Source organism: Solenopsis invicta, chromosome 2 (assembly GCF_016802725.1).
Source record: "Solenopsis invicta isolate M01_SB chromosome 2, UNIL_Sinv_3.0, whole genome shotgun sequence".
Lineage (NCBI taxonomy): Eukaryota > Metazoa > Arthropoda > Insecta > Hymenoptera > Formicidae > Solenopsis > Solenopsis invicta.
This window is the reverse complement of record NC_052665.1, coordinates 2,734,817-2,751,986: the sequence shown is the minus strand read 5'-3', so window position 1 is coordinate 2,751,986 and position 17,170 is coordinate 2,734,817. Positions and strand designations below refer to the sequence as shown.

The 17,170-nt window shown below is 31.7% G+C and overlaps 1 protein-coding gene across 1 annotated transcript; it reads right to left on the bottom strand.

Annotated features, from left to right (window-relative positions):
* Positions 1-5,506: 5,506 nt before the first annotated feature.
* Positions 5,507-16,492, bottom strand: LOC105196480 (probable cytochrome P450 6a14). Its single transcript, XM_039445842.1, has 7 exons — positions 16,407-16,492; positions 16,088-16,263; positions 10,772-11,141; positions 9,874-10,202; positions 9,404-9,628; positions 8,574-8,825; positions 5,507-5,899 (listed from the first exon to the last, which is right to left on the bottom strand). The coding sequence occupies exons 2-7, from the start codon at positions 16,257-16,259 to the stop codon at positions 5,733-5,735; spliced, it is 1,515 nt and encodes a 504-aa protein (XP_039301776.1). The 5' UTR covers positions 16,260-16,263; positions 16,407-16,492; the 3' UTR covers positions 5,507-5,732.
* Positions 16,493-17,170: the final 678 nt, after the last annotated feature.

Sequence of the window (17,170 nt, the reverse complement as noted above, 5' to 3'; positions counted from 1 at the left end):
GCTGTCTGCTGCGGAATGTTGGCGTTAATCGTGAATTGGACTTGTTTGCCGATTCGTGGTAGATTCACACTACAAAGCCAACAACGTTTCAATCGGCGAAACTATTACCGTTAGGTCACGACACCAGATAATCCACCCCTTGGTACTGGAGTGTGCGGAACAAGTTTCATTCTATTCGCAAAATCTACAAAAGAGCTTGCGTTCTCTTAGCCATTTAAAGAGAATTCAGATTTCCCTTTAAACAAATAAATATCGGGTACACACTGGAAAATGCGGATCGAGGGAATTCAATTCCGTGAATCAATGCTTTCAACAAATATTTTACATGAGAAAATGATCACGTTATATACGGGATTTCACATATCACGAAACTATACATATTATTCGAAAGCGTGTTGCGTTCCAAGGTCTTGCGTTGACATCTGCGGCGAGTATTTAATAATGCGCATTAAAAAATTGCGCATTCCACAGAAAGGAAGCTTATAAGCTGCGTCATTATATATTACGAGCTGCCGGCTTGCAGACTAATCTACAAAGAATCCCACACCGCGCGGGATGGATATGTGCAATGAATTATCTTAAGGGACTCCTGAAGTCTGCCATGTTTTACCAATTAAAAGCAATAATTTTGTGACAACTTTTCGTGTATATTAGCTTTACAGAAATTTTGGAAATTCTATTCCAAAATAAAACACTATGCATCAATACATGTCTGCAGTAGAGACTTTATGCAAAGAATAAAAAGCAATTTTTAATTCAAATTTTTTTCATTTCTTAAACGAATGTGACGTTCAGAGCTATTTAGTCGTGACAATACTTGCTTGACATAAAAACTCTGCAGTCTGTGTTTATCAAATTGGAGTCTCCAGACATGTAGATCATACGAAGAAACAACATCGAGTTTTTAGAAAACTTGAACACCTAATTCAATATGGAAAGATGATACAAAACTTTATATATGTGTGCCTGCGACATTGATGTAGTAGTATGTAATGACGTACTGATATTTCGTAAACTGTACGTATATATTGTATCGTACGTGTGTAAGTCATTCAGTCGGTAAAACTCCCGACTTCAGCATCCCTTTAAGAGAAAGAGAGACTGAAATTACCTATTTTCCAGTTCTTAATCCTTAAAATCAACCTTAACGAACTCTATAAGAGAACTAGATTAAGGTCAGCAAGAATAGAATTTAGAATGCAGAAAAGAAGCGTATATATACCGTATATATTATATGTATATTGTATATTATATTATAAAATAAATTATAAACAATTTATAACAATTTTTATTTAAAATAGACTCATATGTATATGGGTCTATTACATTAGTGAAGGTGTTCTTAAATATGGTTCTTTGACTAAAGATTCTTATTTTTCATATTGATTTTGTATATATCTTCACTATGCGATATCTAAACGTACGCATTTTGGACAGTTTGATATAGGCCAACTTTAAAGCTCCCTTCTTATTTGAAAACTGTTACAGTCTTGACATTTTGATATGAGGATTTTCGTCTCAAAATAATTTTTAGAAATTTACTTTTAAACGCAGAATCGGGTAGTAACTAGTTTTAAAAAGTTAAATAATAAAGTTAAAAAGCTGACAAAACTTTTAACATTAACTTAGTCAATGTTAAATGATTCAAAACGTTTTTAACTTTAATTGGTTATTTTCGAAACACAAGCTTTAATTTAACTTTTTTCCAAGTTAAAAATTTATTTATGTAAAAGAAAAAAATTATAAAAAAAATATATTTCTACATAAAAACTATATTAATTTTATAAGCTTAACTTAAACTTAATTAAATTTAAAAAATAATATTAACTTACCATATTTAAACGTTGTTACAGTCTCTATAGGACAGTCTGTATATGTGTATATATATTTTTTAGTTTATAAGAAAATATTCAGCTTATATAAAAATTATTCATTCAACATTAAAACCGTGCAGCTCAACCGAGAAGAATCATCACATGAGGAATTCTTGATCTTGCCATAGCAAACGAGGGGAGAAACTTAGAGTCCACTCATAGTTGGTACTGCCAAGTAGGAAATGCGAAACTATTGCGTTCCACCTACGAGTAACTGGATCTCTCGTTCCCGTCGAGTGGAAGAAAGCAACGTTGGTCTGACATAGGGAGCGCAGGAATGTGCCCCCTACGCCAGGCCGCCATAAAACGCTTCTCAACGCGCGCAGGCCCTTTGTCGTGGTAGCAACACGTGGACAAAGAACGGCGGTATCTATACAGCCGCTGGAGCACGTACCACGTTGACCACTGTGAACGCCCGATATTTCCTTAATGCGCACGCACACGCGCGTAAAGCAACTTCGCCCTTGCGCGTAAGTGCACAAGCCCTGTCGTCAATCGGCATGCACACGACTTGCGTACCGACCGCATCAAGACCTTTGTTTAAAGCACCTCGTGTTACAATGTTATCCGCCATGATAATCAAAGCAGCTCGTTCTATCGCGAAGGTAATCTTCGATGCTGCGGGGCGATTCGTGCGGATAGTGTAATTGTTTTCATTGACTACGGGATAGGGGAGATCGGAGTCGGTTATCACAGTTTTTAATAATAATTTTTAGAAAAAAATGGCTGAAAATATTTTTAAACACTATAAACTACGCTGCTATTATAATACGATAATAGCAGCGTAGAAAGTTGCGTGTCTGCTATCTATGCCAAAGATCTAGATTTAAATCCATCTAGAACATAGCAAATTTTTAATTGATTGTCATCTCTTGCGCTAGAAGGCAAACCATCGAGAATATCTTTGCCAAGATACATATATTTTCCGAAGGATATGCCAAGAAAAATTGGGATTGTTTTAGACCCAAGGGACTAAAGCTGTATCAAGGCCTAAGGAAACTGGGGTTGCATAAGCCTAAGAACCTGGGACTATGGTCAAGCTTGAAAAAATCTGGAGGCTGTGCCAGGTCTAGGGACCAATCTGTTTGTACTGAACCTAATGGAAAAAGATCTTAGTGAGAATCACAGAGGAACTCTTTAGATCTAGACGACATCTAGGGACTGATATAGTCCCGCTTCTATTATTTCTACTATATTATAATAAACCCTTGTATTCCTTAGGTATTAAAAAAATATATATTACGCTTGATATCATCGTATCAAGAAGTTAAATGATTTTAAATAAAGCAATGAAAATGTGACAATTAGTGACCGCCAAACCCAAGGTTGAATGTCACATATAAAATCTTGCAATAATGACAATTTATATTAAATTCTTACTAAAGAAATAAATTATATATAACACAATATTTTTGATGTTCTAATTTCCAAAATAATATTAGACAGAGTGTTATCATTATCCATTTTTCTTTTTTATTTTTGCATCATAGTTTCTATGAAAAATGAAAAACAAATAAATATAAATGTAAAATATTATATTCAAATATAATTTCTAAATGAGTGTATCAGATATGTTGATCCGTAAAGAAACTAAAATTGATGGTTACTAATTCCAAACGCATTTTGACAAATCTACCCTATATGGTCATTTTTTGTAAGAGACATTATATTTACTCGTATATTTACAAATTTGTTATAGCAATGATTAAATAACTACAGCAAAAATTATCCGAGACATACCATTTGCTACGATTATAAGAAAAATGCAATGGCAGTATCAAAAACTAATAAGAAAACAAGAAAAAAGTTAAGAAAAGTTTACTTTACTTAAAATCTTATAAATAATAAATTACACAATTCTTTCGGTAATTTTTAAACAACAAATTAATATTAAATTTAGAAACAATATAAAGAAAACAATGCTTTGCCAGATACTGATTGAGTAATAAGTTTTTCGACAACCAACCCCATATGACAACTGACCTCAATCTTCCCTACTTACGACGTAAGTAGGGAAGATTGAGGTCGGAAAATAGAGCTGCTAATTACAGAAGTCCGCGAAGTATTTGTCGAGCGTTTGCACTTGCTGTCGAGCTAATCGTAATGTAACTCTAATAAGTTCCTGTATTATAATTTTACTCTAAGACGTTGCACAACGCCGAAAATATAGGCACGCTGCTTAGATCGCTGCAACGTGTCGCCCTGGCGCTATCTGCGTTCCCTAACAAAGAAAGGCTAATATTATGGAGATGAAACTGTATGTATGTGCATAAATTTGTCATAAATTTCCCGGGTGCGTCCTAAGATCTCTCGTTGAGATACAAAGCCCTCCCCGCCGCGCGCGTGCTGCAGCGTCCACCGATTATAAATGGGTACGAGAACGATGACTTGTTCGGTCACCGTGTCACCAGATACCGGTGCGGAAATTTCCGCGCGAGAAATCGGCTCTATCTATTCTGCCACGTCGTTCCTACGCTCCGCGCGACTCTTTTCACAAACGTTTTCAGCGATATACGAGAGAGAGAGAGAGAGAGAGAGAGAGAGAGAGAGAGAGAGAGAGAGAACTCGCAATCGGCAAATGGAAATGTTGTCGCTCCGACAGCGACGCGACGCAACGTGATCAAAGTGAATGGCCGGAATCAATCGGAATTTGACGGAGTGACAAACGCAGTCACGGCGAACGACGTCCAGTCGAAATGTTTTCACCGACCTTCTGCGTTTGCCGACCACCTGCTCGAAAGCGAAGCCATCACTGTCGGCGTAACAATTCGTCCCATTCGACGTAACGAGATACGAGAGCATTCTTCCTCTCTTTCTCTCTTCTCTATTTTATCATGTGTCTCGCGGCAATCGTCGTTCTCATTCACGACTTATAATTAGCAATTAAGATAATACATCTTTATGAGCATGCGAGTAGAAAATTTCTCAGATAAGACGCGTTCTTTGAAGAAGTACTCGACAGGTTGTTCTCTTATAGGCGAAAGCGATATACCTTTTGCGTATGCATATTTGTGCGATAACGTTGACGTTATAATTACAATGCACAGTTATATTACAGTAATAATAACAGCGAGCATGGGCAAATATTTAACAATATTATATATTATGTTACATTAATTATATAGGTTATTCTCATTGTCTCAAGCTGCCAAGATATGATTTCAACCTGCGAATATTCATATAACAAGAAAGCTTGCAAGTACTATTATTAGGACACCAAGTCAATACGATTCCCGCAGTTTTCCGAGACTAATTACCGCCTGTTGCTTTTGCTCGCTGCACGAATGATGATTTTTCATCAGCTATATATGTTAATAAAGTATTTAATATACGTTCGTATTGGTATCGCAATTACTTCTTTTTCGTACATACGAAATATTTTTTATATACAATTTTATTTTATATATATACACACACACACACACACACACACACACATGTATGTATGTATGTATGTATGTATGTATGTATGTATATACAATATGTACATATACGCGCGCGCGCGCGCGCGCGCACGCACGCACACACACCTAGCCGACACAATTTGTAACTGCTATATAAAAAGAATAATACTTTAATAACAAATATTTTATGATATTTATATCATAATTGATTTTATTGCTTTCTTTTATTATATAATATAAATATAAAAGTGTTACATATTATTATGTGCTACGTATAAGTATGTGGTGCTTTATTATATAGAATTTAAATATTTGAATTATATAGACGTTATAGAAATATTAATTAATCATAAGAAGAAGTTATGAATATACCATCACACACAACATGAACACACACACACACATATCATAAGGCCAAAATAAATATAATTTACGTAAAGAAAATATAATTTACTTATTTTCGTGGCTCAATAATAAAATGTATACCGCCTCTTACTCCAAGACCAGGAAATTTTGCGCAGAAAATAAGTGGCTTTTTAGATCGGGGATGAAGTGTAAATTTATATTTTGATAGAAGGCACACCAATCCGATTTTTATTTGCATATAGCCATATCGTGCACCTGAAAATTAATAATTTAATATATGATACTTGTCAAACATTTTTATAACCTCTTATTCTAAATTGCTTTGCATATTCAACTTTGCATAATCAACGTTGCAAAACTTTATTTTTTGTACTTCAAATAATATTTACTAATTACTTTCGTAGAAAAATAGCATAAAATTTATCTAAAACAAAATCATCATTTTATTAATTATATTTTTTTAATATTATTGCGAAATAGAGAGACAGAGAGAGAGAGAGAGAGAGAGAGAGAGAGAAAGAGAAGCAATGTTTTCAACATTTTAATTAAACTTAACTTACAAGTCGATATAAATATGTCTTATCAAAATTTCTTACAAAGACATTTGTGTGTTTGATCCAAAAATTAAGTACTTAACGGAAATAACATCAAACAAGCGACGTGTTGTTTTCGCTAATTTGACAGGCAAAAATTTTTTAAGGTTGTTTTGCTTTCGTAGAAAGCATACACACACCGCGCACGATAAATTTTCATTACCTAAGAGTCTGAGAGAATGAAATAAAGAGTCCCTCAAAAAAATTATTTCACTCTGCTTAAACTATGAACTTCTAGATTTACTTCGTATAAAGAATATTTGGTCTAAATATATACAGGGTGAATCATAATGATCGTCCCAATATTTTACCATTAGAGATGACTTATCGACTGCAACTGTAGGGCTGAAGTTTCGTAACTAATCAACTTTTTAAAACAAACGTGGAACATCTTTAATTTGTTACGCAATACGCATTACCCAAAAAATATTAGTCCATGGGATTTCAGCCTTACAGTGGCTGACATTGCAGTCGGTAAATCGTCTCTTATGGTAAAACATTGGCGCAATTATTATGATTCACCCTGTATATACATTGTGTGATAAATTAAAATTTTTTTTAATCACAAACTAGATGAAATAATTCTTATAAATTTTTTTATTATTGAAGACGAATCCGCGAACGAAATTGCTGTATATCACATATTTGAGAACATTGAACTTAAAATTGCCAAAAATAACACTTTTGAATACTTTTAAGCTAAAATAGCTTAAAAATGTGACGTGATAGAGTAATTTTATTTACGGAATCGTTTTTATCGACGAAAAATCTATAAGAATTATTTTGTCTGGATTGTGGTCTAAAATTCGTGTCATACAGTGATATTATTAGATACTAGCTACTGGTCTACTTGAATTTGTTTAATTAATTTTATTTGAAATATATAATTTTATCTATTCAACAGTAACTAAACTCACTATGGCAGAAGCTACAACGCAAAGTTTTGCGTTCTTTATAGATGGCATCGAAACCTCTGCGGCGACGCCGCAGTATTAATTTAATTCAATTTCACGTTCTAAAATAGACGTTTTTAAAAAATGTCAATCCACTATAACACTGGATTTATATCTTTAAAATGTTTTTGAGATATCCATATCTAATCTGGATATTTTTAATATATCCAAAACATCTAAAGTGTACATTTTACATGTGTTTTTAAAATGTTACTGTGCCGCCAGGGTTATAAAGAGGAAAGTTGCCAATATTGGCCTACTGCTGCTAAAGCGGCATTTTCTTAGAAACTAGACATTGCACCGCATTAATACTTATAGAAATATAATCTCTTTAAATATTTAATGAATTTTTTATATTTTCTTTAATAAAATATGAAATAGAAAATATAATATATCCATAAAATAGGAAAAATAGCGTCGGACGCGACCGATCCAATAATAAGCCAAAAAGCGTAAGAAGTGGAAACGGTTTAATTCTAATCTTTTAATTTTAAACTTTTTTGTTTAATACGTAAAAACACATTTTATTATTTTGATCATCAATTTATTTTGTACTTAATTCCTTCCTTACGCGGGGCCGTGTTTAGATTTTTTTATTACTGTCTGAGGTGACACAATTTTTCAGATGATTCTTTTTAGATTACGTTGTAAAAACGTTAAGTAATTATTAAAAAATACGAAATAATATTACAAAAACTGCTATACTATCTGATAAAAGACTTTTTTTAGTATAATATGTATTTATATTGTTAAAGTTTTATTTTTAACTTATGTTTAAGAAATATTATTCAAAAACAAAATAGGGTGCTAGTATTGGCGACTTTTCTCTATATTTCCTATTAACGGGATAACTGCTGTGTATAGAAGTATACACAAACATATTTATACATATTTATATAAATGTTCACAATGTTTTCTGTTTCTCAATCAGCAAACAATGTTTTTTAAATATTTAAAAAACACAAATAACAATAAATATTTTAAAAATATTTCAAAACATTATTTGCTGATAGCATTTTTGATACAAAAAAATTTTGTATAAATTTAGTAAAGTAAAAATATTCATAAAAGAACTGTATTATAATAGTTAATAAATATTTTCGTAATATTTATGAAAATGTTTATGACCTTTTGAATCTAAAACCACAAAAATATTTATTGAATATTTGTGTGGTTTTAGATTGAAAATATAAATATTTATAAAATATTAAAATTAATATTATAAATATTTAGTAAATATTTTATAAATATTGTATGCTATTTGGGATTCAAACTAAAAATTTATGTCCAAGTATCATGATGGACAGGAACATTGCAATAATAATAATTTTTAACAAGATATTCATATAAATCAAATATTAATAAATTAATTCATATCCTCACCAATGCACTTTCGTTGGCCTCCCCCGAATGGTAAAAACTCATACGGATGCCTTTTCTTTATTTCGTCCTCGCAGAATCTTTCCGGATCAAATTTATCCGGATCCGGATATATCGCCGGATCTCTGTGTATGCCAAGAACTGGTATAGTTATTAATGTTCCTTTTGGTATGTGTATGTCTGTTGTTGGTAATACTATTTCTTCGGTACAGATTCGACTCAAGATAGGAACAGATGGATATTTGCGCATACTTTCTGCAATATTTAAAAGAAATATGTGTAATTCTTCCGAAAGTTCTTACATGTAATTTATTTAAACATATATACAATGTGTTCCGGAAATTGTGATACAACTGGGAGAGAATACAAGAAAAAATAATTTGAAAACAAACCATAAAATTTTTTTTGTGTAATATATCATTTGTGAAATAATCGAGTTTCAAAATTAATATATTTTGAAATACAAGAATAGAAGATTTATGTTAGTCACAGATCTTGTTGTGAATAATATAAATAAATATAATAAATAAATAGTTTGTCAGACATTTTATATTACAAGTGACAAAAAACGCTAATTTTTTAATTTAATTATCTCAAAAATTACATGTCATATGAAAAAAACATTATTTTAAATATTCGATTTATTTTTTTCTGGTAGAATCATTCTTTTCCCGATTGTACCATGATTTCCAAAATAAGCCGGTATAAATAATAAAATTTATGAGACATTTTTGTGTTATTGTACAAAAACTCTCATGATAAAAATTATATGTCAGAACAAGTGAAATACCATATACAGAATAAGTAAAAATTCAATCAGAAGTTATACTTACCATTTATCACTTTGTGAAGATACGTCATATCATTTAAAGCATCAAAAGTCAGATCACCATATTTTATTAATACTTCGTCGATTTCCTCCCGAAGTTTGTCTTGTATATTTTCATTTTGTGCTAATTCGTACAGAGCGAACGTTGCCGTCGCCGCAGAGGTTTCGAAGCCAGCTATGAAGAACGCAAAACTTTGCGCTGTAGCTTCTGCCATAGTAAGTTTAGTTTCTGTTGAATAGATAAAATTATATATTTCAAATAAAATTAAGGCGTTTTTCAAATTTAGTTTTATTTACACAAGCTTTAAATTATTTGATAATGTAACTTGTTTAATAATCTTATTTTAAAAAAGAAAAGTTGTAATTATTTGTGATGGAAAACTGCACTGTTAGACAAATATGTATATATTTTTAATAAATATAAAAGTCTATTAATTTAAAAATTTATTCGATATAATATATATGCGTATTAACCTTCATCGGTCTTGTTGTTATCATTGTCGAGATAGCCCTTCTCCATGAGTTGTATCAGTAAATTTACAAAATCGTGTTTAATGATGTTATGAGTTTTTCGATATTCTACATTCTCTCGAAACATGTTCATATAAAAGTTGGTGATGCTTCGATATGTAATGGGAATAGAAAAGAATTTCATAATTTGCGGTGCAAACATGAACAGGGCGATCCAGATTGAATTTATTTTCAAAGTCTTTTTGCCTTGGATTCGGTATGCATTATTTGGTTGATCGATACACTTAGAGTTGAGACCAAAAGCGGTTGACATAATAACATCAGTTGAAAATCTATTGATAAAATTAAGAATTAATTTGTAATAAATTTTATTAAATTTTATAAAATATCGAGAATTGTGCAAAACAATATGAAATTAAATTCATACTGACAAAACATCTAGCTGAAACGAAAAATGGAAATTCGACATTGCAGTCGACATTGACCAATAAATTGATATACTCGTCATATGTTAAGTAATAGAAAACTAAAAGAAAACAATTAATAACAAGCAAAAAAGATGTTTAATTTATAGAAAATATAATTCAATCTTAAATAAATTGAGTTTGATCATACGTGTTACTTTTATTATTAACTTTCTTCAGCGCTGAGAGATGGTGTACAATTTTATGGTATGATCAATCAACAAATATTAAAACATAAAGGATGCAATAAAATATAAAAACGCAATATTAGTAAAATTAGATCAGAAACAAATTGATACAATACGACTAATGTAAAAAGCTGTATCAAATAAATTTAAAGAGAAATAGAATGTAAGAATGAAGAGAGGGATTAGTCATTGAAGCCAGTAATGAAAATAAGAAAGATAGCTTAGACACATATGAAAAAGATATTTTACCTTGAAAACATATCCTTCATTTCAATAGAATCTCTCATCTGTGCTTTATTCTCCAGAGACTTTGCAAGTTCGTTGCCAATTTCCTTTACGATCGTGAACATCTGCTTTATTTTACCGGAAGTAAATGTGGGTGTCAGCTTGGTACGCATAGTTCGCCATTTTTTTCCAGACAGCAGAAACAAATGGCCAGTCAAAGGATCAATCTTTTCATTGCAGTAGAATCCACGATCGTGAAAACTTTCAAATTCTTTTGTCAACACGATCCGAATAAGATTGGGATCGGCGATCACTAAATTTGGTTTATAAAAGGTATATATTCCAAAAGCGCGATTATGTTTATACTTCATGTAGATATCTTGAAAATATACACCTGTTGACAAATTTTTTATTTAATACATTGTTTTTATTTCGAGATCATTATATGTAAAGAGATTTTAGTTGTACGTTTAGAATTTCTGAGAACTTTTTAGAGTTTAGAACTTTGCATTTCTAATTTTGACTTTTGTGTTTTGATTCTGCATTTTTGTGTTCTAATATTTTTTTCACTCAGGGATGGCGGTAACGTTCCTAGTGATTCAATAAAGAAATGGGTGCCAATATTGTCTTGACTGGACTAGGAGTCGAACTACGCCCGTCTTTGGCGGGTTCGTTTGACCCCTCAATTATATATTCATTTGTATTACATCCATGGATATTATATATTTATAAGGTTAATGTATCGAATTAACCGCTTAAAATTAATTATTAATTAATTTTAAGCAAGGACTAATTTTTGACAAGTTATTTAAAAAAAATAAATAATATTAGATAAAACTATAAATTTTAACAATTAAACTTAAGTAAACAACTCTCGAGATTTAAGCAAGGACTAATTTTTGACAAGTTATTATTAAAAAAATAATAAATAATGTTAGGTAAAATTATAAATTTTATCAACGATTAAACTTGAGTAAACGACTCTTGAGATTTAACCAAAAGCAAATGAGAATCCAGCGCGATTAATGTTGCGCAAAAACATATATTTATTCACAATATTCTTGACGTTGTTTACATTTTCTGTGCGTTTTGACTCCGCTTTGGAGTCATCTTCAGCGTAACCAAATCAAATTATTAATTATTTTGTCATCGTCGCTCTAATGTGCAAATAAGTCACTAACGGTGGAAAAAGTTTTACTACGGGATTGTAAACTGTTAGTGTTGCGTAGATATTTATTGCTCGCAGTATTCGCTGGTACAGACGCGGAGAGAACTCGGTCTTTCTTTATGCCAACGTATTATAAATGAAGACGCGACTTCTAATATTGCTAACGGTTATCGCTCGTGGATCGATGCACTAGAGACTCGGCTTCCAAATCAGTACTGATTCGAATGCAAAAACGGTCTGGTCTTTATAACATTTTTTGGCCTATATATATACAGATCCGTGACCCTAGCGTGGGCCAATCGTACCCTTTCGAGGGTCGTGTCTTGTTGGCCGATGGCAGCCAATCAAGACTTGATCTGTTGCGCTCGCTCGGCGAGTGAATCGTGATTTTAATTTCGACGGAACAGTTAGTGACTCATCTACACATTGGAGCAACGATGATCAAATAATTAATTATTTGATTTTGTTATGCTGAAGATGAGCTCCAAAGTTAAGTCAAAATGTACAGAAAATATAGAAAACGTCAAGAATATTGTGAATATCTGTTTTTACGCTACTTTAACCACACTGGATTCTCATTCGCCATATATCTACTGTTTACTAAATTGTTTTATAAATTTTATTTAAAATTCCAGTCTTGAGGCTTTTGTGGCCGTTGATATCGTTAACTGAGAGAGTTTCCGGATGGATGTCACGTGCGTGTTGGGCACTTTGCCGACGTTTCACAAACATTGCAGCTTGCATCATCAGGGCTGAGAGCTCCGATACTAAAGTTATTATTTAAAGTTATTATTATAAATTAGCAGAAACGTACATAAAAATTGAAAATATACAAAAATATTTTTAAGTATGTACATCCAAAGACTTTGATTCTGTCCATGGGGAAATTTTCCAAACTGAGAAGTCACCACTTTCTACATACTCGCAGTTCATGATTAATGAAACCACTAGAGCTTATTGGTCGTTACGTTAATCATAAACTGTAAGTATGTAGAAAGATAGCAGCTTCTCAGTTTGGAAAATTTCCCCATGGACAGAATCAAAGTCCTTGGGTGTATGTACACACGAGGACAGAAATGCCTAGCCATCTGAATTTGCACGAGTATCGAGGCACGAGTATTCAATACGCGCGCTTCTTTCTAAATATTCATGCATTATGATCAATGATTATTCAAAAAACGGTAACGTAAACTTAAATTAAATAAAAATTAGCAAGTAAAACTAAATTTAAACAAATGTTTGAAATGATCTTATTTAAACTTAATAGTTGTTTTATGGAAAGGCAACGTCGAAAGAAATGAGATCCAGTCAACAATAAGTGTAACAATAATTTATTAAAGGTTTGCGATTAATGACAAAAATATGAATAATTAAATGGTAGCTAAATTTTTATTAATGACAAAAAAAATCTAATTATTTAATTGTAATAAATGAATACCTGACAAAAAATAAATATAAAGACGGAGAGAAACTTCTTTAAGTGATAGAGAAAGAGAGAGAGAGAGAGAGAGAGATTTCTTCAATTGAAACTTAGAGAGATAGAGATCTCTTTTCACTTGAGACAAAAAAGAGAGAGCAAGCGAGCGACAGGGAGAAAAAGACAAAGACAGAGACTTCGTTACTCGAATGTAAGGGCGGCTCGAGCTTTCTTTACCTGCATAAGGAGGCCTGACCCATACAACAGAATCAATTGCCAAAATGCTAAAATATTTGATTCGAGAGAGAGAAAAAATATCTTTCAGATCCTGATGATCTTTAGACGAGAGTTCCTCGAAGGAAAGACTGAGAGATTGCAGAACGCGTCTATAAGATCCTTGCAATCTTCAGACGAACACTGATCTGACTGAGAGAGAGAGAGAGAGAGAGAGAGAGAGAGAGAGAGAGAGAGAGAGAGAGAGAGAGAGAGAGAGAGAGAGAGAGAGAGCTGCCACCAGAAAGCTCGTGATCGTATTGAATGTATCTAGCTCGGTATTTGAGTCCTGGTCTTCGTTTCTGCAACCACGAGGAATTAATCCTTCTTTCTTCGAGAATAGCATGCATGCACAAAACGAGAAGAGTTTCACTCAAAAAGCATCCGAACAACAATGATGCAAGAATGAACGACTTCGATCCGCCAGTCGCACGGACTTCCTAAGTCCGTGGCTAGCCGTTAAAACCAAAGAAAAAGAGTGGAGCGGAAAACAAAAATGTGTGACTAGCCTAGAGTTTTTTGTGCAACTTTGGTCGGGGCAAACAAAGTTCTTCTTGAATAGAGACTCTATAATAATGATTATAGGTCTCTATTCTTGAACGCATACGTCATTGAGCGTGCCCAATGCCGACAAAGCGTCGAAGCAAGTTTATTTAAATTAATCTGCATTTAAACTGAACTTAAACTAAAAATTAAGTTAAAATTAAATTTAAATTGAACTCAAATTAAATTTAATAATAAATAAATAAATTATAAATAATGTAGTATTGTTTTTTTACTGAAATCGCAATTAAATCATGAAACACTCCGCTATTCTTTCACATTTTGTTAAATTATTTTTTATAAAGGAACAATGCGAAAAATTATCTTTTCTAACTGTATAAAAGGGGAGATTATACGACAGGAAAGAATCTAAAGACATCCTTGTACATTACTAGCACAATTAAATTGAATAATAATTAATTATTTATTTTGAGTATGAACAAATGTATTTTTAATGCTTAAAATAAATAATCAATCACAAGTCAATTTAATATTGTAAAAAAACGATTACATAATTATATTATATAATTCTTATATAAGTATAAATCTTTTTAGAATATTTATTTTTAATATTTTAATTTAGAGTAACCAAATTATTATAAAATAACAGACACATATTAATTAATATCATTAAATCAAACATTAAATAAATGATATTTACGTAAACGTAATAATCATTCAAATAATATTCATCTTATAAGTTATAAACATAATATTCCAGGTAGCACACAATATTTAAAAAATATTTACTATAAAAAAATAAAACATTATAAAATATTTATATATTTAAAATATATCATTACCGTTTTTCAAATAATCATTAGTCATAATGCACGAATATTTAGAAAGAAGCGCGCGAATTGAACTTGCCTTGGTACTCGTGCAAATTCAGGCATTTCTGTCCTCGTAAAAAAATTAAATATGGACTACAAATGTCCTGAATTACGCCAGTTGTTCCGAGTTACGCTACTAATGTGTACCAAAAGACACCACCCTATCTGTGTGCTGGCAACTCTTATTATATTTTACAAAAACTATATTATTATATGATTCTTTATTGTTTTATCATTGTTTAACTATTACTCATGCAAAACTAACATTTTGTATTACAATTTAGAATTATTTTATTTTATCATTTTACAGGTTACATTGTCGTAATAACAATTTAAAAATGAATTTAGTCATGGATAGTTAAAAGTGATAGATTCTTGACATGGGTTTTTGGGAACCGTTTTTCACACAAAATCAAATTATATGCGTTTACTAACTTCGATGGAGCCTTTTGATACACTGTGACGACTGTTTTTCAATAATGTTTAAAAACTTTTAATCAGCTGTGTTTTATTATGGACACAAAACAAATTATAATGGCAATATTTGGATCAGTGGCGTAATTCGGTACATCTATCTTAATTATATACAGAGATCTGATAATTAATGATAAAATTCTTGCGTAAAAGTATGTTTGTATGTTGCTAAAAGATTTCGTTTTAATAAGAATGACGAACATTCACGTTTCAGAGCATGGACCCAAAGTTATGCGCCGTTTTTGCGTAGCTATTGCCGCTAGTAAACAACTTTCACGTGGCAACCTCGACCGCGCAATAAATTTGGATTTAGCGGAGGATTGGACTAATTCAGTTTTTTATTAATTTATAACTCATTATTGCAAAAATCACAAAGTGATGTAGGATTTTTCGACTCAGTTTGGTCCATTCTACTTATAGGCAAGAGTTTTATTATTAATTATCAGACATTCTGTATATATAGTTTTACTAATCATATCATTTAATAAGTTTGACAATATTTCTATACTTACATTAATTCTGGTATCATAACTTATAATACATAAAAGATAGTTGAGATGTTATTTGTTCACATTTTTACAGTTGTAGCAACTATTTTTTTTTCTGAGTGTGTAGATATTAAAGGTACTCACCTACTTGTACTTTTCCTGTAATGACTGCTGTTATATTTCCAGTTGGCACAACAGGTTTTTCGATGGAAAAGACACCTCTCTTACGCCAGAAATCGAATGTCACATATTTAAAATAAATATATATAAAGATCACACCGATGAAAATTCCAATTAATGTCACAAATATCATCATGAATCTGAAATAAAATGATATATTTAGGAGATGAAAGAAACAACCTAAGTGATGATAATTTTAAAAATTAATTTCTACTCTAAAAATTAATTTCTTTAAAAACTGTACATCATAAATTAATTTGTTATAATATAAATAAAATCTTACATATTTATCGTTTGGATCGATATCTAATAATGCAGTGCGTGTATAATTTTTTGGAATATCGCCGTGATATCGCTCCTGCGTGATCTGTACGAATGACAACCACGTTGTAGACTTTTCAGACCGACTCGCTACCTCACCGAAAAAGAGATGGTGGGGGAGACTGGGCGGAGGAACGCTGAATACACCCTTTTTTGTCATTAATTATATGTAAACAAGGATAAAACGAATGCAAATAGTGCTAATAGGGTCTCCCTAAACGCATACAAGAAAGATCAATTCTGAATTATCTGTTAGTAGCGGCACTCGGAAATTCATTGTCACTATTGCAAATCTATAGTAACTTATGTAACTATGTAACTATGTATCAGTACTGACTGTGCATTGTAATAGGATTGGGTGCACCCACAAGCAAAACAAGTGCGTGAAATCAGACAAGGGTGCATCCGGTGATAAGTTAATGCAATGTGCAGTCTAAAAGCGTACGTTACGCTCTGACAGATTCGAATGTTTCCGATACGGGTCAATGAAATATAAAAGGTAAAATGCCATTAAATTGTATATAAACTTATTATTATAAATTTCATTAATTATTCATGATTTTTTTTAGTATTGTTTTTTCTCTTATCAAGAGCTGCTCGATGAACAAGACTGTATTCTAAAATCCTTCGGAAAAAAAGTGTTATAACTATTGTGTTTTTTATTGCGGGGTCACTTTCTCTTCCCCCGCTCTCTGTGCATGCATACAATCGAAATTCTTCACGCTA